This window comes from Salvelinus fontinalis, chromosome 2, assembly GCF_029448725.1.
Source record: "Salvelinus fontinalis isolate EN_2023a chromosome 2, ASM2944872v1, whole genome shotgun sequence".
Classification (NCBI taxonomy): domain Eukaryota; kingdom Metazoa; phylum Chordata; class Actinopteri; order Salmoniformes; family Salmonidae; genus Salvelinus; species Salvelinus fontinalis.
Genome location: NC_074666.1, coordinates 65,258,216 through 65,285,951, shown reverse-complemented (window position 1 = coordinate 65,285,951; position 27,736 = coordinate 65,258,216). Strand labels below are relative to the sequence as shown.

General features: G+C 42.7%; 2 protein-coding genes across 4 annotated transcripts; one reads left to right on the top strand and one right to left on the bottom strand.

The window, feature by feature from the left end:
- Window positions 1-1,813: 1,813 nt before the first annotated feature.
- On the bottom strand, window positions 1,814-3,185 carry nupr1b (nuclear protein 1b). Its single transcript, XM_055942271.1, has 3 exons — window positions 2,949-3,185; window positions 2,591-2,728; window positions 1,814-2,307 (listed from the first exon to the last, which is right to left on the bottom strand). Exons 1-2 carry the CDS (start codon window positions 3,046-3,048, stop codon window positions 2,601-2,603), a joined length of 228 nt encoding a protein of 75 aa, XP_055798246.1. The 5' UTR covers window positions 3,049-3,185; the 3' UTR covers window positions 1,814-2,307; window positions 2,591-2,600.
- A 1,973-nt stretch (window positions 3,186-5,158) lies between these two features.
- LOC129868280 (SAGA-associated factor 29-like) lies at window positions 5,159-18,504 on the top strand. Of its 3 annotated transcripts, none has more exons than XM_055942115.1 (10): window positions 5,159-5,377; window positions 7,620-7,693; window positions 12,778-12,853; window positions 13,366-13,438; window positions 13,786-13,850; window positions 13,993-14,122; window positions 14,357-14,503; window positions 14,655-14,690; window positions 14,837-14,999; window positions 15,280-18,504. In XM_055942115.1, the coding sequence occupies exons 1-10, from the start codon at window positions 5,371-5,373 to the stop codon at window positions 15,394-15,396; spliced, it is 888 nt and encodes a 295-aa protein (XP_055798090.1). In that variant the 5' UTR covers window positions 5,159-5,370; the 3' UTR covers window positions 15,397-18,504. The 3 variants fall into 3 exon arrangements, with proteins under 3 accessions (XP_055798090.1, XP_055798105.1, XP_055798098.1); XM_055942130.1 differs by lacking the exon at window positions 5,159-5,377 and adding an exon at window positions 5,507-5,655; XM_055942123.1 differs by lacking the exon at window positions 5,159-5,377 and adding an exon at window positions 5,508-5,649.
- Window positions 18,505-27,736: the final 9,232 nt, after the last annotated feature.

Below are 27,736 nucleotides of genomic sequence, written 5' to 3'. Positions count from 1 at the left end.
ATACAATTGTATAATTTATAGGGCCTAATATAGAACCTCACCTCCCCCCAAAAAGAATGCAAAAAGTATTTTAAAAAACGAATTAAAACAGGTTCCTATTTTAATGGAAGAATTTGTATGGAAAGCCAAGTTGAAGCCAGCGTTAGATGTTGTCATCCACATAATAACCACATGTGGTTTTACCGCAACAGAGAAGCACAACATCCTTCAATTGAAGCGGCGGGAAACAAACAAAAGTGGCCATATCACTCACAGAAACTGATCAAAAATGAAATCACGGATAACTATAGGGAGAATTTCTAAATTGGCAACAATAATTACAATGACTTTTCAAGTACCGAATTGAGGAAATGTCTGATTTTAAAGGTAGGCCTATTCCAGTGCTTGCATTTCTGCGCTCCAAATTCAAGTTCAATTAGGCTACTTCAAGCCCCTTGTATTGTTTAAAATTGCAGGTGTAACATGGAAAACAAAATGTATTTGACATGTTCTTTCATTACCAGATCATATTGTGAAGAAACCCACTAGGCTATGTAATTTGTCATTATATCCAGAATAATTCATAGGAAAAGTGTTGGTTGTTGCACAATAGTTTATCCGATATTCACCCCCAGTAGACTTGTGTCCAATCCAAGGCACAAAAACATATAAAAAAATTAAAAAAAGACCTTGATGCTTTTTCTGTTAAATCTAACGAGACCCTGCTGTAAACCAACAACAGATGGACACCAAATGCACATCCAACAAGTATTATGCATATTTTTTTAACCACAATGACAGTATCGATTTATGTTTTAAGTATCAAGCAGTGGAGGCTTCTCGGAGGGAGAGGACCATCCTCCTCAGTGTATTTAATAAAAATAAAAATAGTTAAACATTAAAAAAGTTAGATAAAACTATACTAAATATATTCACATCACTAAATAATTGAATAAAACACACTGTTTTGCTATGAAGGTCTACAGTAGCCTCAACAGCACTGTATCAAATCAAAAATCTAATTTTATTTGTCACACTTGTGAGTGCATTTGACAGCAAAAACATTTTTCAATTTAGAAATAGGGAATTACTTTCAAAACAAGACAAACTGCCATGTAGGCTATGCCGCCTTGAAGGACACGTGAAACTAACCTAATATAAAAACCCTGTCCAACATCAACTAATTTCAGTTCAAGGGTAGCCTACATTTTCAGATGAAGAGATGCAAAGCACCATACTTAAGTTATTCTCATTATCCGTTTAGTTTAAACAGTTGAATGAGCAGTCATACAAATTGCTATTCTTTTGCATTTTCTGTTATGTCAAGGGCTCTTCAAATTGTCAATTTCTTGACAGTAATCCCTTAATTCTTTGGCAGAAATTTTCTAAACTAGAGCATTCCCAAGAGGACCGTAATTTGAAACAAATCTATTACTGCCACCTATTGGCTTGTTTGAAGATTGCAGCCCATGACACCTTCCACGAAGACAAATTCATAAGACATCCTCCAGGGATGTTGGAAAAGTAATATCCCAAGTATATAGACAGTAAAGTACACACACCAAAATATAAAAATAGGTTAAGCAAAATAGTGTTTATACAACTGCAAACTTCAAGGAATAGGGCATTCAAAGTGTTGGTTGGATGGGAAGTTGTGATGTCAGCCATAGGAGTCACATTTGAATATTACTAGCTAGGTAGCTATTTATTTATCATATAACCGTCCTCCACTGTGGTCCCTGAGTCACTGGTCAGTGATGTTACCTGGACCACCTATTGAGATGTGCCTTTTGTTAAGTAAATTGGGTTAAATGGATGTGAAAAGGAGAACCACTTTAAACCAAGACTTTTAATATATTTTATGAAAGCATTTATTTTCAATACACTTTTTAAAAATAAATCCATTTTCAGAACCTCTTTGGTTTATAAAAACATTAAGTGACAAGCATCGTCAATTAAGACTTAAAAACAAAACCACATTGATACTGAAAAGAGATGCATCCTGCCACCAACCCCATTACTCCCCACTTGCGTGGGAAGGTCATTCAGAAAACACTTGCACAAGTGGTCTACATCATCTTCAGTGGAGATCTACCCATGACTGAAATGAATAACCAATATGGGGGCCACTCCCACCGACCGTACCATCAGCTCTATGAAGGAGAGGACTTAAATCTCCCTTCACTGAAGCTACAGTCAGACTCATTGGCAGCATGTGACTCGTCCTCATGTTCACACCCCCTCTACATTGGAGTTCACCGTCTGCCCATCTTGTTTTGTCGCCAAGGCGGCCATGGTCGGTTGCCAGGGTTAGCCGTCCGATTTGTCCTGAAGGGAAAGACAAACGCACTTTGGTTACGTTCTGCCTACTTGACCGTTTGCTATATGAGGGTGGTAGGAACAGAGTACTGAGATAGGATCAAAACAATGCCTGAAAATAGTATTTAGTAGGACAATAAACCTACAAAAAGAGAAGAATTCACTGTAGATCAAATGTTGAATATTCACTTTCTCAAATTTTACATTTAGTCCCACACCTGAGCCCCAGATGTGGGAGTTCATGTTTAAAATGGTGAAGTGTATACAAAGATTGTGTGCAGGGGGGGCTTACCTCAATTTACTCACACCTTGGCCTTCTTTTCAGTGTTCTGAAGTTTCTCTACGAGCTTGCGCTCGTGGCCTCCGGGGTTGGGGCGGTTGGTATTGTCGCTGGCTTCCTTCTTTGACCTCCCCTTGCGGCTAGCGCCACCTGGAAACAGTGCGAGTTCACAGTTCAGATTGTGAGACTTTGAAAACAACAAAACACATCCACTTGCGCCCAATGCAACGTCATAGCAGTCAACATGGGCCACTTACGACACGTTGAGGAATTAGAAATGTATTTTTCAATTCTTTGCGGTGACCATTATTTGGTGTTCATAACTTGAAAATTCATTGCACAAACAAGCATAAGAATTACTGATACTTACATGTGTATTTTTCTGAAAGGTTATAATATTCATATTCGTCGTAGTGTTGTTCTTCAAAGTGGGTTGGCTCAACATTCTTCACGTCTACGAAGCTTGACATAGCGACTCTTCTGTTGAACAGATAAAAAGTAACTGTAAACTAACTTTTCTCTGGACAGCAACAAAAACAACGTTAGAAAGCAGTTATTTTCCACGGGTGTTTCTTTTTCTTTCAACTCTCGAAATTAGTGGTTTATGCGCTTGCCCATGTGCTTTATAAAGCATGGTCGCTCCTCCCTTTCTCCATGTCTCCCAGTTTTGTTGAGTCCTCCTCCCAGTTTTGTTGAGTCCTCCTCCCAGTGTTGTTATGAGTCATTGGCCCTTGCCTGAGTCAGTGAACGTTGCATGAGTTTTTGGTAAATGTTTGACGCCAACTTTCAATAACATATGTCACTGTAGTTTAAGGTCAACCATGTTTGTTTATTTTAATCAGGTGCCCTTTATTGATTTAATGTGCTCTACATCTCGTGATACATGTCGTCTTTCTCTCTCTTTATTAGTAGCCTGTTTGCATTCGTGTAATCTATTCCATTGCACAATTATGCTTTATCCTTTCTTTCTATTGGTCATCTTCCAATAGTAATTTATTTTACATGGGCAATTAACTAATTTCTTAATTCTAAATGCACCTAGTTTCCTTCACCGACGTGGTTTCTCTGCCCTATCAACTCCTCCCTCCTCGGAGACAAAGATTAGATTAACAATGTTTTTCTTTCAGTCTTATCAACACCTGTGGTTCAAAGCTTACACTTCTCACGTTTTCCAACAGCCCCCCCCTTTTCTTTGTATGACCTCCATTTGTCTGTCAAGGCCAATCCAAAGGGTGCTTTAAGGTGAGGTGCGTGAATGTGAGCAGGGTGAACCAACTTTTGGTGACAATGCTAAGTTGTTAGACAGATTTTGATTGTTCAGTATGCATTGAACCCATTTTGATCGCAGTTCTATAGCACCCATGAAATCCCATTGTGTGTGTGTTCTCACGTGTGCATGTTAATAGAGAGGAAATTAAATGTATGTTGTACTGTATGCCTACATAAAGGAATATATATACATATATATATGTCCTAGATAGAATGATTCAGACTGTAGTCATGACAAATAAACACATGACTGTCTGTATCTGTGAAAACGATGAGGAAAGGCCCTTCCCTCACATAAATATACTCATGTTCTGACGCTGTCAAATAAATTACAGGCCTTGAACCAGGAGCTATGAGTAAAACGTCTCAAAGTAGCCTCTTCTCCTAAAGCCTGGCTTGAATATTCCACAAACCAGTCCTTTTGGATATGACCTAATTGTTTTTGAGCAAGGAAGGTTTGACGCAGGCGTGCTGAAGCAGGGAGAGAGTTCTTGGCATGTTTTACTTCCCTCACTGCCTCCATAAACAGTCATAAACAGTCCTGTACTGGCCATAAACTGGAGTCAGAGCTGAGAGGGGCGGGGTGACATGTTTAGGCTTCACTCTCTCTTTCTCCCAGTCTCTCTTATCTCTCTTTCACTCCCACAATTCATATTTCTTACATTTGTGCTTGTTTCCTTTCAACGGCTATCTCTCAGTTGTCCAACAACATTCCTGTTTTTTACTTCAATGTTTTCTCCCTCTCCCCTTACTCTTTCTGTGACTCCTCCTTCCACACTTTCTTGGCATTTCTCAGTCATGTGGGCACTCTGTTCAATAAATATTTGCTGAAATATGAGCTTACCCATATGAGCTGTGACTAAGCCGACTCTCAACAAACACACTGAACACACACACACACACACACACACACACACACACACACACACACACACACACACACACACACACACACACACACACACACACACACACACACACATACACACACACACACACACACACACACAATTATAAACAGCACAGAGCGTCCCAGACAGTTTAGACACATGGCAGATGAGCCAACACTTATCTGTGTCTGTCTATGGTCCACTTTACGACCTAATTTTCTCCATGACAGCGTTGAATATTAACTTTTCAGTATCACCACCTCGCCACCCTTTGCCCCCCTTCCACACACACCCAACTAGCAATATCGAATAGATACAATATATTGCTTTACATTAGGGCACTGTCTACCTAGCTTTACATTCATATTAGTTGTCTATTGAGTTTTGTTCTTAGTGATTGTTTTGCTCTTTATGTAGCTGTTTTCTTCACCATAGTGTTTATAGCTGGTGTTTGTTTCCAGAGGCCAAACCTCCCTCCACTCCCTCGCAGAATTCTGCTGACGGAACATTTTACACAAGCTTCAGAAAAAGAACAGAACATTACAGTCCGATTTAATGTGTTTACTAGAGAACGCCTCAAAAGAACTGTCTGTATGTTTCAATATGTAAACATTGAGGAGAGATGTTTGGAAGATGGAATGTAAGTGGTGAAGTAAATTACATGGGTTGTAAACATTTGCTAAACGAATTCAAACAATTATATTTACGTGTGATTATTATATATATTTATTTATTTTACATTGGAACACACATATGGTAGAGAGAGGCCTTATTTATATACAGTCTATGGCCGAGATGCCATATTGAAAGACGCGTAAGACAAACGTTTGGGGTAGTACGGTTTGTCCTCGCTGCCAGTCCGTAGTAGGCCTTGAAACGAATGAAAGCTAACAAGCTACCTAACTACCAAAGGTAAAGGTAGGGAATGTATAGTTCTAAACATGTTGTATAACAATTTATCAAAATGTAACTTTACTCCACAAAATAAACTGCGTTTGGTGGTTGATAAAAAGGAAAGATCACGTTTAAGTCATCATAGAAGCTAGCTAGCTATTTAGCCAGCGAAGCTAGCTTGCTAGATTTTTACAATTTAGCTGGCTAGTTTCCTGCAATATGTTTGTTCTGACCACGTTAGCTAGCAGACAACTTGCAAGTACAAAGTAAATGTGACGTACGTTGCGAACAATACAACTACCTAGTAATGTAACCTTACTGTTAGCTAGCTAGCTATGTTAGCCAGAAGATTCCAACACTACCGTTACGCTTGTTTACGTTGAGCTGCACTGGGGTCAGAACGCATTCACTGTTAGATTAAATGCCCACTGCTGTCAAAAACGTGATTTCCTGAGTTGTGTATATATATTGTAACGTCCCAGGGTCGTTACAATATATTCCCACACAATGTAGGTGGAATAATATTGTGAAAATTATGATAATGCCTTTAGTGTAAGAGCTCTTTCAAAATACCTCCTGAAATTTCAGCTTGTTTTGGTGGGATGGAATTTTTGCCTGCCTGGTGACATCACCAGGTGGTAAATGAGTTAATAGACCAATGGGCGTTATTAGATTATGTTGAGCTGCAGGGCACGTTTCTATGGCCCGTGACATGAATGGGGAAAGCGGTGAGGGAGGAGAACCCTTCTAAAATTGAGTAGTGATCTATGCCGGTCATGTTGTCAACAAGGCAGCATGGTACATCATCCAGTAACATACAACACCTCTTCCATGAAATCTATGTTTGAATTTTCAAACTAGTTTTTATTGGAAAGGCAGATAATGTGTTTTTATCAAAAGCAATCACTTTTGAATGTGAAGATACAGAATCCAACTCATTACTCCACGTGCTTAAAATACGTCACTTTTGTTTTGAGCCAACTTCGCCGTGGGCTTTGAACGGGGCACATGGCTCAGGCAGCTCGGTTCAAAAACAAATGCAATCAACATTCAGCCGTTGAATAACACACCTATCCAGGCGCCCAGGCCAGATGAATCGAATTCCATCAGTAAGCGAGTGCGTTCCAAACCTCCCTGCCAATAACAGCTAGTTTTCCATTTTCCCCGCCCCACATAGACCATTCTCAGACAGTCCTAACAAAAGCCCGGTTCCAAAACAAATCAAATAAACTTCCCCCGTTGCAAAACACGACTATCCGTGCGCCCAGGCCAGATTAATTGAATCCCCTCAGAAAGCGAGTGAGTTCCAAACCTCTCTGCCAATAACAGATAGTTTTCCGTTTTCCCCGCCCCTCATAGACCACTCCCAGACAGTCCTAACAGTTCTTGCCTGAGAAATTGCTATTTGCTAAGAAGCTATTTTTGTTTCTTGACCATTTTAATTGAAAACGGTCACAATAAGGTACTTAATTGTTACCCAGAAGTTATTTGATATTTAGAGAAAAACTGCAGCATTGGACCAAACTGATACATCGAGAAGATTGAAATCTGCTAGCTTTCTGGGAAAACTGCCCTTTTTGTCCTCATGCTAGCTAGCAGTAGCCACCGCCACCATTTTGGAATGGCAGTGTCAGCCAATCAGCTCCTTTGTTGTCTAACGCAACATGTCATTCCATAATGGCTACTGCTGGATAGCATGAGGACGAAAAGGGCAGCTTTCTGGGAAAAAAGGCAGTCGTTCATTCTTCCCGGTGTAACAGTTGGGATAATGGGGTAATTCGGAGTACAACACAATTTCTCATCCCCAGAGTCTTAATCTAACTATGATGATGTTCCGACCCCAGTGCAACTCAGTGTAAACAAGCGTAACGGTAGGTTTGGAATCTCCTGGCTAGCTATCATGTCTGCAAGGCATGTCTATCATGTTGCTGCTTAAACTCAAGTGAAACTAATTTGATGAATGCATTTTGGACATCTCGTTACCACAGGCAAAATCATGCCGGCAGACACCATAATCGCAGAGCTTTTAACAGAGCTCCATCAACTCATCAAGCAGACGCAGGTAAGTCTCAACCAATGATTGCTACGCCCAAGTGATGTTGTCATTGGGAGCACTGACCAGTGACTCAGGGACCACAGTGGAGGACGGTTATATGATAAATAAATAGCTACCTAGCAAGTAATATTTAAATGTGACTCCTATGGCTCTTATTTTTACATCATGCCATCATAGGGATTGAAGTCACATTTGGGAGTAATGTAATACCTATCAAAATTTCCCTGAAAACTCTTTAGTCATATCCCAGTTTATCTTTTTGCTTATGTTCTTGCCTACACCTAGCGAACAGTTTTTAAATTAAATGAGGAAAAAAATATTCAATTTGATTTGGAACGGCAAGCCGGACAAAATTAAACGGGCCTATTTATATAATGAATATGAATTTGGAGGGCAGAAATGATTAAATATTAAAGCATTAGACCTCTCAATAAAGGCTGCAGTCATACAAAAGTTGTACTTAAATCCGAACGGGTTCTCTAGCAAAAGTAAGAATGTCTCACACTATATTCAAGAAAGGCCGTTTTGCCATTATTCAGATTACAACCTCGCACTTTCAGTTATTTGAAAAGGAAATCATCTCCCAAATATTGCTATTTTTAAAACAAGCCATAGAAAGTTGGTTGCAATTTCAATTTAATCCACCAGAAAAGACAGAACAAATAATACTACAAGTATTGTTGTTAAACTCAAATATACTAATTGATTAAAAAAACATACTTTTTAGATTTAAAATAAAATAAAAAGTATAATCTTCATAAATTATATCATAAATACGACTGGAGGAGTTATGTCATACATGCAGCTAACTAAAACACAGCAAAAATGGAAGAGGAAAGTGGAAGGGGGGAAAAGTAAGGAACTTGTCTGTCGGACCTGCATTAAAGACCATCATTGCTTAAAGAAAATTGTGATAAATAAAAAAGTATATCTGTTTAATTTAAGGACCAAAAAATGTACAGCTGTGCCATATAGATTGCAAAAGAGATTTTTGACGTACCAATTCCATGGCGTATGGTTTATGAATTGATACGCAAAACAACGCCGGATTCAAAACTTTGAATTTTTCCATTTAAATTATTTTACAGAATTCTTGCAACGAACAGAATGTTATATATATGGGGGATACAACCTTTCCAGCTCTGCAGATTTTGCTGCGAAGATGCAGAATCATTAGATCATTTGTTTTGGTACTGTCCATATGTAGCTTGTTTTGGGACTAATAACAAGATAACTAATATAAAACATACTGGGCCCGTAAAACGTATATAGGTTAAGAACTTTTTTGAAAGAGCACAGTTTGAAAGATATGGCAAATAGAAATCAAACCGGATGGACATCAGAAATATATGGGAGAGGTTGAGGGTAGAGGAATGACAAGTTAAAAACAAAATAAAATGTATAAAATAGACTGTGTCCATGAAATCTATATAGTATGTATAAGCTGGAAAGACAGGCCTAAGGCACCAACGTTGCACCAACATGGTTTAAATTAATCTAGGATTAACCCACCCATGTGTTGTTCACTCGTTTGCTCCAATTGGGGGAGGGGTGGTAGGGTTGGAGAGTAATAAAGGAAATATATATTTTTTAAAGATGTGTGTATGTGTGTATGTATGTGTGTATATATATATATATATATATACACTGCTCAAAAAAATAAAGGGAACACTTAAACAACACAATGTAACTCCAAGTCAATCACACTTCTGTGAAATCAAACTGTCCACTTAGGAAGCAACACTGATTGACAATAAATGTCACATGCTGTTGTGCAAATGGAATAGACAAAAGGTGGAAATTATAGGCAATTAGTAAGACACCCCCAAAAAGGGAATGGTTCTGCAGGTGGTGACCACACACCACTTCTCAGTTCCTATGCTTCCTGGCTGATGTTTTGGTCACTTTTGAATGCTGGCGGTGCTTTCACTCTAGTGGTAGCATGAGACGGAGTCTACAACCCACACAAGTGGCTCAGGTAGTGCAGTTCATCCAGGATTGCACATCAATGCGAGCTGTGGCAAAAAAGTTTGCTGTGTCTGTCAGCGTAGTGTCCAGAGCATGGAGGCGCTAACAGGAGACAGGCCAGTACATCAGGAGACGTGGAGGAGGCCGTAGGAGGGCAACAACCCAGCAGCAGGACCGGCACCTCCGCCTTTGTGCAAGGAGGTGCACTGCCAGAGCCCTGCAAAATGACCTCCAGCAGGCCACAAATGTGCATGTGTCAACATATGGTCTCACAAGGGGTCTGAGGATCTCATCTCGGTACCTAATGGCAGTCAGGCTACCTCTGGCGAGCACATGGAGGGCTGTGCGCCCCCACAAAGAAATGCCACCCCACACCATGACTGACCCACCGCCAAACCGGTCATGCTGGAGGATGTTGCTGGCAGCAGAACGTTCTCCACGGCGTCTCCAGACTCTGTCACGTCTGTCACATGTGCTCATGTGCTCAGTGTGAACCTGCTTCCATCTGTGAAGAGCACAGGGCGCCAGTGGCGAATTTGCTAATCTTGGTGTTCTCTGGCAAGTGCGAAACGTCCTGCACGGTGTTGGGCTGTAAGCACAACCCCCACCTGTGGACGTCGGGCCCTCATACCACCCTCATGGTCTATTTCTGACCGTTTGAGCAGACACATGCACATTTGTGGCCTGCTGGAGGTCATTTTGCAGGGCTCTGGCAGTGCACCTCCTTGCACAAAGGCGGAGGTAGCGGTCCTGCTGCTGGGTTGTTGCCCTCCTACGACCTCCTCCACGTCTCCTGATGTACTGGCCTGTCTCCTGGTAGCGCCTGCATGCTCTGGACACTACGCTGACAGACACAGCAAACCTTCTTGCCACAGCTCGCATTGATGTGCCATCCTGGATAGGCTGCACTACCTGAGCCACTTGTGTGGGTAGACTCCGTCTCATGCTACCACTAGTGTGAAAGCACCGCCAGCATTCAAAAGTGACCAAAACATCAGCCAGGAAGCATAGGAACTGAGAAGTGGTCTGTGGTCACCACCTGCAGAATCACTCCGTTATTGGGGGTGTCTTGCTAATTGCCTATAATTTCCACCTTTTGTCTATTCCATTTGCACAACAGCATGTGAAATTTATTGTCAATCAGTGTTGCTTCCTAAGTGGACAGTTTGATTTCACAGAAGTGTGATTGACATGGAGTTACATTGTGTTGTTTAAGTGTTCCCTTTATTTTTTGAGCAGTGTATATACATATATACATACATATATATGTATATATGTGTGTGTACAGTTGAAGTCAGAAGTTTACATAAGTGTTAGGTTGGAGTCATTAAAACTTGTTTTTCAACCACTCCATAAATTTCCTGTTAACAAACTATAGTTTGGCAAGTTATTTCAGACAGATTATTTCACTTATAATTCACTGTATCACAATTCCAGTGGGTCAGAAGTTTACATACACTAAGTTGACTGTGCCTTTAAACAGCTTGGAAAATTCCAGAAAATTAGAATCTTCTGATAGGCTAATTGACATAATTTTAGTCAATTGGAGGTGTACCTGTGGATGTATTTCAAGACCTACCTTCAAACTCAGTGCCTCCTTGCTTGACATTATGGGACAAGCAAAAATAAATCAGCCAAGACCTCAGAAAACAAATTGTGGACCTCCACAAGTCTGGTTCATCCTTGGAAGCAATTTCCAAACGCCTGAAGATACCACCTTCATCTGTACAAACACTAGTACGCAAGTATAAACACCATGGGACCACGCAGCCGTCATATCGCACAGCAAGGAGACGCATTCTGTCTCCTAGAGATTAATGTACTTTGGTGCGAAAAGTGCAAATTAATCCCAGAACAACAGCAAAGGATCCTGTGAAGATGCTGGAGGAAACCGGTACAAAAGTATCTATATCCACAGTAAAACGAGTCCTATATCGACACAACTTGAAAGGCCGCTCAGCAAGGAAGAAGCCACTGCTCCAAAACTGCCATAAAAAAGGCAGACTACGGTTTGCAACTGCACATGGGGACAAAGATCGTACTTCTTTGGAGAAATGTCCTCTGGTCTGATGAAACAAAAATAGAACTGTTTGGCCATAATGACCATCGTTATGTTTGGAGGAAAAAGGGGGAGGCTTGCAAGCTGAAGAAACCATCCCAACCGCGAAGCACGGGGGTGACAGCATCATGTTGTGGGTGTGCTTTGCTGGAGGAGGGACTGGTGCACTTCACAAAATAGATGGCATCATGAGGCAGGACAATTATGTGGATATATTGAAGCAACATCTCAAGACATCAGTCAGGAAGTTAAAGCTTGGTCGCAAATGAACATTGACCCAAAGCATACTTCCAAAGTTGTGGCAAAATGGCTTAAGGACAACAAAGTCAAGGTATTGGAGTGGCCATCACAAAGCCCTGACCTCAATCCTATAGAACATTTGTGGGCAGCACTGAAAAGGTGTGTGCGAGCAAGGAGGCCTACAAACCTAACTCGGTTACAACAGCTCTGTCGGGAGGAATGGCCAAAATTCACCCAACGTATTGTGGGAAGCTTGTGGAAGGCTACCTAAACCTTTTGACCCAAGTTAAACAATTTAAAGGCAATGCTACCGAATACTAATTGAGTGTATGTGAACTTCTGACCCACTGGGAATGTGATGAAAGAAATAAAAGTTGAAATAAATCATTCTCTCTACTGTTATTCTGACATTTCATATTCTTAAAATAAAGTGGTGATCCTAACTGACCTAAGACGGAATTTTTACTAGGATTAAATGTCAGGAATTCTGAAAAACTGAGTTTAAATGTATTTGGCTAAGTTGTATGTACATTTCCGACTTCAACTGTGTGTGTGTGTGTATTTATTTGCAAAAAGATATATGGGCGATTGGAAGTGATGCAGACAATTACATTGATGGAAGCTACAATCTATCTTCAATATTAATGCTGATCTACCCTCAAAAATATTTAATTTATTTAAATAAATTGCCAAAACATAAGTCAGTGTAATACATTGAGGTTTTGTGTGCACATGACATGTTATTCTTGCTGATATACTGCGTCATGTTGCATCTATGCAACAACCACTTTGTAATACTAATCCCTTTCCTTCTCTTTTTCAGGAGGAGCGGTCGCGCAGTGAACACAACCTGCTCAACATCCAGAAAACACACGAGAGGATGCAGACTGAGAACAAGAGTGAGCCTCTACCTCGCCTTCCCACATTCCCCTTTTGTCCATCAACACTGAAACACTATTTTAGAACTCTTCATATTACAATTACACACCGTTTCTATTCATGTGTCGTCTGGCTAACTCTTTACCCCACACACACACATTATGTTCTTCTAACCTCGTGGGGACCTAAAATTAATTTCCATTCAAAATCTTATTTACCCCTAAACCCTAAACCTAACCCTTACTTGTAACCCTAAACCTTACTACTAACCTCTTATCCTAACCGTAAACCCTAAGATTAAAATAGCCTTTGTCCTCATGGGGACGTGGGGAAATGTCCCCACGAGGGAGAATGTTCTTTATTATACTATCCTTGTGGGGACTTTTGGGGATTTTAGATCCCCACAAGGATAGACAAACACACACACACACACACACACACACACACACACACACACACACACACACACACACACACACACACACACACACACAGTGTAATAAGGTGTTATTCTTGTCCCCATCTCCCCCAGCCTCCCCTTATTACCGGACTAAGCTGAGGGGACTCTACACCACAGCCAGAGCAGACGCTGAGGCAGAGTGCAGGTCGGTAGCCTACACTTGAAAAAGAAAAGGCGAGCCGCCCACTCTCGGAGCTCAGATGCAATAATTTAATAACCAACGTTTCGACAGACAAGCTGTCTTCATCAGGGTAGCCTACACTGACATCCCTATGCCGCTTGCACTATGCCCCTTGGAGTGTCTGCTGATCTGACATGATAGGTTTGGTGTAAGCCATTTAATGTAATGTTTCCTTTCACCTATGCAACTGTGGTAGTTCAGTGATTAGATGTGTTTTTGTCTTGCGTTCAGAAATCATCGCCACCATGTGGAGTAAGTAAGTACACCTCCATTCCAAAGTAATAACTCGGACACCACTCTCTCTCCCACAGTATTCTTCGTCATGCCCTCGACAAAATTGCAGAGATCAAATCCTTATTGGAGGAGAGGCGAATAGGTAAGGAGAGTATGGCTGTGACTGAATTATCATAATAGCCTATATCCTATTTTAGAAGGAGAGGAGACGAACTGAGAAGAAGCCACTGTATACTATTGAGATGCAGCCCATGCCTCACTGTCTTCTCTCTCCTCTCCCCCAGCGGCTAAGATGGCAGGGGTGAACAGCGACAATGACCCCCCCAGGAAGACCATGCGGAGGGGGGTGCTGATGACACTGCTCCAACAGTCAGCCATGACGCTCCCGCTGTGGATCGGCAAGCCAGGAGACAGGTAGGGTCTGATGATTCAGTCTCTCCTGAGCCCTGTTCAGTACTGCACAACATAGCAACATTTTTTACAACGGTAAATGAAAATCTGTGTTCTTATTGTGCACAGTTCAAGTTCTGTACCTCCCCCACTTTTCTTCCACCTGCCCCTTTTTTCTGTCCTCCATTACTATATTACTCCCCCCACTCCTAAAACCCTCCACCCATCCCTGTATCCCCCTCTCCTCCTCCTCTCCAGTCCTCCTCCCCTGTGTGGGGCGATGCCAGCCAGCAGTGACTACGTGGCCAAGCAGGGGGACAAGGTGGCAGCGCGGGTCAAGGCCGTGGACGGAGACGAACAGTGGATCCTGGCCGAGGTGGTCAGCTACAGCCACTCCACCAACAAGTAACTATCAGCAAATCAGCTCCAGCCACTGCTAGCCAATCAAGTACAGCCATATCCCACTGTTACCAATCAACTACAGCCTTTAACACTTTTAGCCAATCAGCTACAACACAGACTGTTTTGAGTTGTATTCTTCTGCTCTGTCCTTCAGGTACGAAGTGGATGACATTGATGAGGAAGGAAAAGAGTAAGTCATTGTCTTCATTTTCTTTATTTCTCTTCCTACTATTTTGCCTTGTAGTACATTATATTTTATGCCCTGAAATTCTTACCTCGGATGCAATGACAATTATCTACTCTACTTCTCCCCCCCAATCTCCCATCCTCCTCCAGGAGACACACCCTGAGCAGGCGGCGTATCATCCCCCTGCCCCAGTGGAAGGCCAACCCAGAGACGGACCCGGAGGCCCTGTTCAGTAAAGACCAGCTGGTGCTGGCCCTCTACCCCCAGACCACCTGCTTCTACAGAGCCCTCATCCACACACACCCACACCGGGTGAGACAAGGAAAGGGAGAGGAGGGGAGGGGGGGACTGATTGATGTCATTTGAATACATTTTATTTGATGACGAAACTACACGAAGCTGGTTCAGTTGGAGTTAATGTTACTGTACACCAAACCCTGCATCCAGGCTGGCCCCTCGCTTGGCAGCTTCCCCTCCATCAATCCTAACCTTAACACTAACCTTAACCATTAGTGGGGAAAATGCTAAACTGACCCCAAATCAGTGAACCCTGTTCTCTCCACTAACCACCATGCTCTCTCTGCCCTCTCAGCCCCAGGACGACTACTCAGTGCTGTTTGAGGACACGTCGTACGCAGACGGCTACTCCCCGCCCCTCAACGTAGCTCAGAGATACGTGGTGGCCTGCAAAGAGAACAAAAAAAAGTAAAGAAGAGAAGAGGGAGTCAGTCGAAATCAAGGGGACTGAAGATGCTGTGTAGACAAGTGTTCCAAGACAAGTGTTTCCAACCACCCCTCTCCCCAGAATAACAATGGGTTCCATACCCTAGCCACACGTATGGACACACTGAGGGCAGGTTTGGGCAGCTATCTGTGAGGCTCAGTCAATCTAGGGAGTTGTATTGATATCCAACGGTGTGTTATCATGGCTCATCTGTATGATCATCGTGAGAGTGCAGGATGTTCTGTGCTCTGTTCTGTCTGTATTGGCCTGGTGGTGACATGACTATGCTTCTTGTGGAACGGGCTATGCTGCATGTGTGATGTAAAAAAAAAAAAACGTTAACAAAAAAAAAAGTTTTTTAAATTTGTATGTTGACTATGGACACTGAGTAAGAATAAATGTTTTTTTATATACAGTACCAGTCAAAAGTTTGGACATAGCTACTCATTCAAGGGTTTTTCTTTATTTGTACTATTTTCTACATTGTAGAATAATGAAATAACACATGGAATGTATGTAACCAAAAAAGTGTTAAACAAATGAAAATATATGACATATTTGAGATTCTTCAAAGTAGCCACCCTTTGCCTTGATGACAGCTTTGCACACTCTTGGCATTCTCTCAACCAGCTTCATGAGTAACCTGTAATGCATTTCAATTAACAGGTGTGCCTTGGTAAAAGTGAATTTGTGAAATGTCTCCTTAATGCGTTTCAGCCAATCAAGGTAGGGGTGGCATACAGAAGATAGCCATATTTGGTAAAAGACCAAGTCCATATTATGGCAAGAACTGCTCAAATAAGCGAAGAGAAACAACAGTCCATCATTACTTTAAGACATGAAGGTCAGTCAATCCAGAAAATCTCAAGAACTTTGAATGTTTCTTCAAGTGCAGTCACAGAAACCATCAAGCACTATGATGAAACTGGCTCTTCATGAGGACCGCCACAGGAAGACCCAGAGTTACCTCTATTGCAGAGGATAAGTTCATTGGAGCAGAAATTGCAGCCCAAATAAATGCTTCATGTAGTTCAAGTAACAGACACATCTCAACATCAACTGTTCAGAGGAGACTGCATGAATCAGGCCTTCATGGTAAAATTTCTGAAAAGAAACGACTAAAAAAAGGATACCAATAAGAAAAAGAGACTTCCTTGGGCCAAGAAACATGAGCAATAGACCGGTGGAAATCTGTAATTTGGTCTGATGAGTGGAAATTTTAGATTTTGGGGTCCAACCGCCGTGTCTTTGTGAGACGCTGAGTAGGTGAACGGATGATCTCCGCATGTGTGGTTCCCACCGTGAAGCATGGTGGTGTGGCGATGCTTTGCTGGTAAAACTGATTTATTTAGAATTCAAGGCACACTTAACCAGCATGGCTACCACAGCATTCTGCAGCGATACGCCATCCCATCAGGTTTGCGCTTTGTGGGACTATCATTTGTTTTTCAACAGGACAATGACCCAACACACCTCCAGGCTATGTAAGGGCTATTTGACCAAGGAGAGTGATGGAGTGCTGCATCAGATGATCTGGCCTCCACAATCACCCGACATCAACCCAATTGAAATGGTTTGGGATGAGTTGGACCGCAGAGTGAAGGAAAAGCACCCAATAAGTGCTCAGCATATGTGGGAACTCCTTCAAGACTGCTGGAAAAGCATTCTAGGTGAAGCTGGTTGAGAGAATGCCAAGAGTGTGCAAAGCTGTCGTCAAGGCAAAGGTGTCCAAACTTTTGACTGGTACTGTACACATACATAAACTCAGCAAAAAAAGAATTGTCCTCACTGTCAACTGCATACATTTTCAGCAAACTTAACACGTGTAAATATTTGTATGAACATAATGTGTCCCTGAACAAAGGGGGGGGTCAAAATCAAAAGTAACAGTCAGTATCTGGTGTGGCCACCAGCTGCATTAAGTACTGCAGTGCATCTCCTCCTCATGGACTGCACCAGATTTGCCAGTTCTTGCTGTGAGATGTTACTCCACTCTTCCACCAAGGCACCTGCAAGTTCCCAGACATTTCTGGCGGGAATGGCCCTAGCCCTCACCCTCCGATCAAACAGGTCCCAGATGTGCTCAATGGGATTGAAATCCGGGCTCTTCGCTGCCCATGGCAGAACACTGACATTCCTGTCTTGCAGGAAATCACGCACAGAACGAGCAGTATGGCTGGTGGCATTGTCATGCTGGAGGGTCATGTCAGGATGAGCCTGCAGGAAGGGTACTACATGAGGGAGGAGGATGTCTTCCCTGTAACGCACAGCGTTGAGATTGCCTGCCATGACAACAAGCTCAGTCCGATGATGCTGTGACACACCGCCCCAGACCATGACGGACCCTCCAACTCCAAATCGATCCCGCTCCAGAGTACTGGCCTCGGTGTAATGCTCATTCCTTCGACGATAAACCGAATCCGACCATCACCCCTGGTGAGACAAAACCGCGACTCGTTTTGTCAGTCCTGTCTGGCAAAAATATCACTTTTTGCCAGTCCTGTCTGGTCTAGCGACGGTGGGTTTGTGCCCATAGGTGATGTTGTTGCCGGTGATGTCTGGTGAGGACCTGCCTTACAACAGGCCTACAAGCCCTCAGTCCAGCCTCTCTCTGCCTATTGCGGACAGTCTGAGCACTGATGGAGGGATTGTGCGTTCCTGGTGTAACTCGGGCAGTTGTTGTTGCCATCCTGTACCTGTCCCACAAGTGTGATGTTCGGATGTATTGATCCTGGTCTCCCTGTAGCGCTGTCTTAGGCGTCTCACAGTACAGACATTGCAATTTATTGCCCTAGCCACATCTGCAGTCCTCATGCCTTCTTGCAGCATGCCTAAGGCACGTTCACGCAGATGAGCAGGGACCCTGGGCATCTGTCTTTTGGTGTTTTCCAGAGTCAGTAGAAAGGCCTCTTTAGTGTCCTAAGTTTTCATAACTGTGACCTTAATTGCCTACCGTCTGTAAGCTGTTAGTGTCTTAACGACCGTTCCACAGGTGCATGTTCATTAATTGTTTATGGTTCATGGGAAACAGTGTGGGAAACAGTGTTTGGGAAACAGTGTTTAAACCCTTTACAATAAAAATCTGCGAAGCTATTTTTACGAATTATCTTTGAAAGACAGGGTCCTGAAGAAGGGATGTTTATTTTTTTGCTGAGTTTACATACAGTTGAAGTCGGAAGTTTACATACACCTTAGCCAAATACATTTAAACTCAGTTTTTCACAATTCCTGACATTTAATCCTAGTAAAAATTATGTTTTAGGTCAGTTAGGATCACCACTTTATTTTAAGAATGTGAAATATCAGAATAACAGTAGAGATAATGATTTATTTCAGCTTTTACTTCTTTCATCACATTCCCAGTGGTCAGAATTTTACATACACTCAATTAGTATTTGGTAGCATTTCCTTTAAATTGTTTAACTTGGGTCAAACGTTTTGGGTAGCCTTCCACAAGCTTCCCATAATAAGTTGGGTGAATTTTGGCCCATTCCTCCTGACAGAGCTGGTGTAACTGAGTCAGGTTTGTAAGGTCTCCTTGCTCAGACATGCTTTTTCAGTTCTGCCCACAAATGTTCTATGGGATTGAGGTCAGGGCTTTGTGATGGCCACTCCAATACCTTGACTTTGTTGTCCTTAAGCCATTTTGCCACAACTTTGGAAGTATGTTTGGGGTCATTGACCATTTGGAAGACCCATTTAAGACCAAGCTTTAACTTCCTGACTTATGTCTTGAGATGTTGCTTCAATATATCCAGATCATTTTCCTGCCTCATGATGCCATCTATTTTGTGAAGTGCACCAGTCCCTCCTGCAGCAAAGCACCCCCACAACATGATGCTGCCACCCCTGTGCTTCATGGTTGGGATAATATTCTTCAGCTTGCAAGCTTCCCCTTTTTTTCTTTAACATAACGATGGTCATTATCGCAAAATAGTTTCTGTTTGGCCACATTTCTCCAAAAAGTACAATCTTTGTCCCCATGTGCAGTTGCAAACCGTAGTCTGGCTTTTTTATGGCGGTTTTAGAGCAGTGGCTTCTTCCTTGCTGAGCGGCCTTTCAGGTTATGTCAATATAAGACTTGTTTTACTGTGGATATAGATACTTTTGTACCTGTTTCCTCCAGCATCTTCACAAGGTCCTTTGCTGTTTTTCTGAGATTGATTTGCACTTTTCGCACCAAAGTACGTTCATCGCTAGGAGACAGAACGCGTCTCCTTCCTGAGCAGTATGACAGCTGCGTGGTCCCATGGTGTTTATACTTGTGTACTATTGTTTGTACAGACGAACGTGGTACCTTCAGGCATTTGGAAATTGCTCCCAAGGATGAACCAGACTTGTGGAGGTCTAGAATTTTGTTTCTGAGGTCTTGGGTGAGTTCGTTTGATTTTCCCATGATGTCAAGCAAAAAGGCACTGAGTTTGAAGATAGGCCTTGAAATACATCCACATGTACACCTCCAATTGGCTCAAATGATGTCAATTAGCCTATCAGAAGATTCTAAAGCCATGACATAATTTTCTGGAATTTTCCAAGCTGTTTAAAGGCACAGTCAATTTAGTGTATGTAAACTTCTGACCCACTGGAATTGTGATACAGTGAATTATAAGTGAAATAATCTGTCTGTAAACAATTGTTGGAAAAATTACTTGTGTCATTCACAAAGTAGATGTCCTGACCGACCTGCCAAAACTATAGTTTGTTAACAATCATTTTGTGGTGGTTGAAAAACGAGTTTAATTGACTCCAACCTAAGTGTATGTAAACTTCTGACTTCAACTGTATATAAATATACACACACACACACACACTACCGTTCAAAAGTTTGGGGTCACTTAGACATTTTCCGGAGTTGCCTCTTCACTGTTGACGTTGAGACTGGTGTTTTGCGGGTACTATTTAATGAAGCTGCCAGTTGAGGACTTGTGAGGGGTCTGTTTCTCAAACTAATATACACTGCTCAAAAAAATAAAGGGAACACTTAAACAACACAATGTAACTCCAAGTCAATCACACTTCTGTGGAATCAAACTGTCCACTTAGGAAGCAACACTGATTGACAATAAATTTCACATGCCGTTGTGCAAATGGAATAGACAAAAGGTGGAAATTATAGGCAATTAGCAAGACACCCCCAAAAAAAGGAGTGATTCTGCAGGTGGTGACCAAAGACCACTTCTCAGTTCCTATGCTTCCTGGCTGATGTTTTGGTCACTTTTGAATGCTGGCGGTGCTCTCACTCTAGTGGTAGCATGAGACGGAGTCTACAACCCACACAAGTGGCTCAGGTAGTGCAGTTCATCCAGGATGGCACATCAATGCGAGCTGTGGCAAAAAGGTTTGCTGTGTCTGTCAGCGTAGCGTCCAGAGCATGGAGGCGCTACCAGGAGACAGGCCAGTACATCAGGAGACGTGGAGGAGGCCGTAGGAGGGCAACAACCCAGCAGCAGGACCGCTACCTCCGCCTTTGTGCAAGGAGGTACACTGCCAGCACCCTGCAAAATGACCTCCAGCAGGCCACAAATGTGCATGTGTCAGCATATGGTCTCACAAGGGGTCTGAGGATCTCATCTCGGTACCTATTGGCAGTCAGGCTACCTCTGGCGAGCACATGGAGGGCTGTGCGGCCCCACAAAGAAATGCCACCCCACACCATGACTGACCCATCGCCAAACCGGTCATGCTGGAGGATGTTGCAGGCAGCAGAACGTTCTCCACGGCGTCTCCAGACTCTCACGTCTTTCACATGTGCTCATGTGCTCAGTGTGAACCTGCTTTCATCTGTGAAGAGCACAGGGCGCCAGTGGCGAATTTGCCAATCTTGGTGTTCTCTGGCAAATGCCAAACGTCCTGCACGGTGTTGGGCTGTAAGCACAACCCCCACCTGTGGACGTCGGGCCCTCATACCACCCTCATGGAGTCTGTTTCTGACCGTTTGAGCAGACACATGCACATTTGTGACCTGCTGGAGGTCATTTTGCAGGGCGCTGGCAGTGTACCTCCTTGCACAAAGGCGGAGGTAGCGGTCCTGCGGCTGGGTTGTTGCCCTCCTACGGCCTCCTCCACGTCTCCTGATGTACTGGCCTGTCTCCTGGTAGCGCCTCCATGCTCTGGACACTACGCTGACAGACACAGCAAACCTTTTTGCCACAGCTCGCATTGATGTGCCATCCTGGATGAACTGCACTACCTGAGCCACTTGTGTGGGTTGTAGACTCCGTCTCATGCTACCACTAGAGTGAGAGCACCACCAGCATTCAAAAGTGACCAAAACATCAGCCAGGAAGCATAGGAACTGAGAAGTGGTCTGTGATCACCACCTGCAGAATCACTCCTTTTTTGGGGGTGTCTTGCTAATTGCCTATAATTTCCACCTTTTGTCTATTCCATTTGCACAACAGCATGTGAAATTTGTTGTCAATCAGTGTTGCTTCCTAAGTGGACAGTTTGATTTCACAGAAGTGTGATTGACTTGGAGTTACATTGTGTTGTTTAAGTGTTCCCTTTATTTTTTTGAGCAGTATACTTGTCCTCTTGCTCAGTTGTGCACCGGGCCTCCCACTCCTCTTTCTATTCTGGTTAGACCAGTTTGCACTGTTCTGTGAAGGGAGTAGTCACAGCGTTGTACGAGATCTTCAGTTTCTTGGCAATTTCTCACATGGAATAGCCTTCATTTCTCAGAACAAGAATAGACTGACGAGTTTCAGAATAAATTTCTTTGTTTCTGGACATTTTGAGCCTTTAATCGGAACAAATGCTTTTGCTCCAGATACTCAACTAGTCTGAAGAAGGCCAGTGTTATTGCTTCTTTAATCAGAACAACAGTTTTCAGCTGTGCTAACATAATTGCAAAAGGGTTTTCAAATGATCAATTGGCCTTTTAAAATGATAAACTTGTGTTAGCTAACAAAACGTGCCATTGGAACACAGGAGTGATGTATTCTGATAATGGGCCTCTGTACGCCTAAGTAGATATTCCATAAAACAATCAGTCGTTTCCAGCTCCTATAGTAATTTCTGATCAATTTGATGTTATTTTAAATGGACAAAGAAATTGCTTTTATTTCAAAAACAAGGAAAATTCTAAGTGACCCCAAACTTTTGAACAGTAGTGTATATCAATCAATCCCTTTTTACATCAGCCAATGGCACTAAGTGCTGTACAGAGACCCAGCCTAAAACCCCAAACAGCAAGCAATAAAGAAGTACGGTGGCTAGGAAAAACTCCCTAGAAAGGCTGGAACCTAAGAAGAAGCTTAGAGAGGAACCAGACTCTGAGGGGTGGCCAGTCTTCTTCTGGTTTTGCTGGGTGGAGATTATAACAGAACATGGCCAAGATGTTCAAACGTTCATAGATGACCAGCAGGGTCAGATAATAATAATAACAGTGGTTGTAGAGGGTGCTACAGTTCAGCAACTCAGGAGTAAATGTCAGTTGGCTTTTCATAGCCGATCATTCAGAGTTAGAGACAGCAGGTGCGGTAGAGAGAGAGTCCAAAACAGCAGGTCCGGGACAAGGTAGCACGTCCAGTGAACAGGTCAGGGTTCCATAGCCGCAGGCAGAACAGTTGAAACTGGAGCAGCATGACCAGGTGGACTGGGGACAGCAAGGAGTCATCAGGCCAGGTAGTCCTGAGGCATGGTCCTAAGGCTCAGGTCATCCAAGAGAAGAGAGAGAAGGTGAACGAGAGAAAAGGAGAGAGAGAGAATTAGAGGGAATTAAATTCACACAGAACACAGGATAAGACAGGAGAAATACTCCAGATATAACAGACTGACCCTAGCCCCCCGACACATAAACTATTGCAGCATAAATACTGGGCTCTATTTGGGTACACATGAAAAGTGTTTTTAACATTTAGTTGGATTTACTAACGAGTGGTGAGTGGCTGGGAATCTTACACAAATCTTGTACAACCGTATTGTTAGAATATAGAGTAGACTGTTCAATCTCTTTCAAGAAATCAATCATTTTTTCTTAAATTATTGAAGATGAAATATAGTAGTGTTTTTCCTTTCCCCGGAAAGCAAGCACATAATTTGGTTCTAAGATGAAGCATATTAATTAGGCTTAGACTTAAGATGTTTTTGGGAAACCAGGCCCAGAACAGAACAAAAGACAGTACAGCATAAAGAAGCACATTTGTAGGCAATGTCATAGCGACGTTGGCTAGTTAAAGCTCATGCATAGAAAAACGTCACCGGGTCTAGCGATCGTCTTGCGCCAAACTGAGCATGTGCAGGCATTCAAATCAATGGCAGTCCTTCGATATAAAGTTGTTTTTGACAAAAAATGTCAGTTTGCACATTTCACGAGGTTGGAGTAATAACATGCGGTGGTGTAAAGTACTTTAAGTAAAAATACTTTAAAGCAGTGGCGCAACTTTGGTTTTAAAAGTAGGGGGAGACATAGTTATTACATAATTATTACTCCAAACAGCCTACCCGACCACTCGGAGGCGTCCGCATGGTCCTAAACCACACAATTGCCTTCGTTTTGTTTTACATTCCAATGACAAAACTAGGGGGGACAAAGATGAATTTTAGGAATGTGGGGGGGAAATGTCCCCAGTGAAAGTTATGCCCCTGCTTTAAAGTACTACTTAAGTAGTTTTTTGGGGTATCTGTACTTTACTATTTATATTTTTTGACAACTTTCACTTCACTACATTCCTAAAGAAAACGATGTACTTCTTACTCCATACATTTTCCCTGACACCCAAAAGTATTCGTTACATTTTGAATGCTTAGCAGGACAGAAATGGACCAATTCACACACTGGGTTGGCGCCCCCCCTTGGTTTGTGCTGTGGTGGAGATCTTTGTGGGCTATACTCGGCCTTGTCTCAGGATTGTAAGTTGGTGATTGAAGATATCCCTCTAGTGGTGCGGGGGCTGTGCTTTGGCAAAGTGGGTGGGGTTATATCCTTCCTGTTTGGCCCTGTCTGGGGGTATCTTCGGATGGGGCCACAGTGTCTCCTGACCGCTCCTGTCTCAGCCTCCAGTATTTATGCTGCAGTAGTTTATGTGTCGGGGGGCTAGGGTCAGTTGGTTATACCTGGAGTACTTCTCCTGTCTTATCCAGTGACCTGTGTGAATTTAAGTATGCTCTCTCTAATTCTCTCGTTCTCTCTTTCTTTCTCTCTCTCTGAGAACCTGAGCCCTATGACCATACGTCAGGACTACCGGGCATGTTGACTCCTTGCTGTCCCCAGTCCACCTGGCCTTGCTGCTATTCAAGTTTCAACTGTTCTGCCTGCGGTTACGGAACCCCTACCTGTCCCAGACCTGCTGTTTTCAACTCTTAATGATCGGCTATGAAAAGCCAACTGACATTTATTCCTGATTATTATTTGACCATGCTTGTCATTTATGAACATTTTGAAAATCTTGGCTCTCTCTAATTTTCTCCTTCTCTCTTTCTTTCTCTCTCTCGGAGGACCTGAGCCCTAGGACCATACGTCAGGACTACCGGGCATGTTGACTCCTTGCTGTCCCCAGTCCACCTGGCCTTGCTGCTATTCCAGTTTCAACTGTTCTGCCTGCGGTTATGGAACCGCCACCTGTCCCAGACCTGCTGTTTTCAACTCTAAATGATCGGCTATGAAAAGCCAACTGAAAATTATTCATGATTATTATTTGACCATGCTTGTCACTTATGAACATTTCGAACATCTTGGCATAGTTCTGTTATAATCTCCACCCGGCACAGCCAGAAGAGGACTGGCCACCCCTCATAGCCTGGTTCCTCTCTAGGTTTCTTCCTAGGTTTTGGCCTTTCTAGGGAGTTTTTCGTAGCCACCGTGCTTCTACACCTGCATTGCTTGCTGTTTGGGGTTTTAGGCTGGGTTTCTGTACAGCACTTCGAGATATTAGCTGATGTACGAAGGGCTATATAAAATAAACTTGATTGATTGATTGACTTATCAAGAGAACATCCCTGGTCATCTATACTGCCTCTGATTTGGTGACTCACTAAACACAAATGCTTTGTTTCTGAATAATGTCTGAGTGTTGGAGTGTGCCCCTGGCTATCCGTAAATGTAAAAAATACAAACAATGGGAAACCAGGCCCAGAACAAAACAGTTGCCATCTGGTTTGCTTAATATAAGGAATTTGAAATGTATTTATTTTATTTTTATTGAACCTTTATTTAACATGGCAAGTCAATTAAGAACCAATTCTTATTTACAATGACGGCCTTCCCCGGCCAAACCGTAACCCGGACGACGCTGGGCCAATTGTGCGCCGCCCTCATGGCTGGTTGTGATACAGCCTGGAATCCAACCAGGGTCTGTAGTGACGCCTCTAGCACTGAGATGCAGTGCCTTAGACCTGCAATCTGGTTTCCGCTCAGGTTATGGATGTGTCACTGCAACCTTAAAGGTCCTCAATGATGTCACCATTGCACTTGATTCTAAGCAATGTTGTGCTGCTAATTTTAATTGATCAAAGCTTTTTGATATGGTAGACCATTCCATTCTTGTGGGCCGGCTAAGGAGTCTTGGTGTCTCTGAGGGGTCTTTGGCCTGGTTTGCTAACTACCTCTCTCAAAGAATGCAGTGTATAAAGTCAGAAAATCTGCTGTCTCAGCCACTACCTGTCACCAAGGGAGTACCCCAAGGCTTGATCCTAGGCCCAACGCTCTTCTCAGTTTACATCAACAACATAGCTCAGGCAGTAGGAAGCTCTCTCATCCATTTATATGCAGATGATACAGTCTTATACTCAGCTGGCCCCTCCCCAGATTTTGTGTTAAATGCTCTACAACAAAGCTGTCTTAGTGTCCAACAAGCTTTCTCTACCCTTCACCTTGTTCTGAACACCTCCAAAACAAACGTCCTGGGGTTTGGTAAGAAGAATGCCCCTCTCCTCACTGGTGTGATTACTACCTCTGAGGGTTTAGAGCTTGAGGTAGTCACCTCATACAAATACTTGGGAGAATGGCTAGACGGTACACTGTCCTTCTCTCAGCACATATCAAAGCTGCAGGCTAAAGTTACATCTAGACTTGGTTTCCTCTATCATAATCACTCCTTTTTCACCCCAGCTGCCAAACTAACCCTGATTCAGATGACCATCCTTCCCATGCTAGATTACAGAGATATAATTTATAGATCGGCAGGTAAGGGTGCTCTTGAGCGGCTAGATGTTCTTTACCATTCGGCCATCAGATTTGCCACCAATGCTCCTTATAGGACATATCACTGCACTCTATAATCCTCTGTAAACTGGTCATCGCTGTATACCCATCGCAAGACCCACTCCACTGGTTGATGCTTATTTATAAAACCCTCTTAAGCCTCACTCCCCCCTGTCTGAGATATCTACTGCAGCCCTCATCCTTCACATACAACAACCGTTCTGCCAGTCACGTTAAAGGTCCCCAAAGCACACACATCCCTAGGTCGCTCCTCTTTTCAGTTCGCTGCAGCTAGCGACTGGAAGGAGCTGCAACAAACACTCAAACTGGGCAGTTTTATCTCAATCTCTTCATTCAAAGACACAATCATGGACACTCTTAATGACATTTGTGGCTGCTTTGTGTGATGTATTATTGTCTCTACCTTCTTGCCCTTTGTGCTGTTGTCTGTGTCAAATAATGTTTGTACCGTGTTTTGTGCTACTACCATGTTGTGTTGCTACCATGTTGTTGTTATGTTGCTACCATGCTGTGTTGTCATGTGTTGCTGCCTTGCTATGCTTTTGTCTTAGGTCTCTCTTTATGTAGTGTTGTGTTTCTCTTGTCGTGATGTGTGTTTTGTCCTATATTCATATTTTTTACGTTTTTTATGTTTTATCCGCAGGAGGCCTTTTGCCGGGTTTGGCCAGGGTAGGCCGTCATTGTAAATAAGAATTTGTTCTTAACTGACTTGCCTAGTTAAATAAAGGTTAAATAATACAAAATAAAAAAGACCGCTGCAGCACTCTGGAAATTATGTATACTATTACTTTTGATACTTAAGTACATTTTTTCAATTACATTTACCTTTGATACTTAAGTTTATTTAAAACCAAATACTTTTAGACTTTTTCTCAAGTAGTATGTTACTGGGTGACTTTCACTTTCGAGTAATTTCCTATCAAGTATGACAATTGGGTAATTTTTCCACCACTGATAACATGTTCAACTACCTAGGACATTGGCTCGAATCTAGGTTGTTCCTTTAGATTTTGAGAAAACGAACAACTAAGGAATAACGTTTCACGTCTCTTATGGACTTCTCATACCCCGGCCTAGTCTGCTTGGTCTGTTTCGTAAGCGTTCTCAAAAGTCTTGCGATATTGCGCCTATGGGTTTAGAAACTCTGTGACAACATCTTCT

What these genes read in the sequence shown, in the direction of transcription:
- nupr1b (XM_055942271.1), bottom strand. Translation starts at nt 3,048, where the DNA reads ATGTCAAGCTTCGTAGACGTGAAGAATGTTGAGCCAACCCACTTTGAA. An exon ending in CCTTTCAGAAAAATACACAT is followed by an intron (nt 2,729 to 2,948) that starts GTAAGTATCAGT and finishes CACTGTTTCCAG; the next exon opens with GTGGCGCTAGCCGCAAGGGG.
- LOC129868280 (XM_055942115.1), top strand. An exon ending in GACGCTGAGGCAGAGTGCAG is followed by an intron (nt 13,439 to 13,785) that starts GTCGGTAGCCTA and finishes TCTCTCCCACAG; the next exon opens with TATTCTTCGTCATGCCCTCG. An exon ending in ATTGGAGGAGAGGCGAATAG is followed by an intron (nt 13,851 to 13,992) that starts GTAAGGAGAGTA and finishes CCTCTCCCCCAG; the next exon opens with CGGCTAAGATGGCAGGGGTG.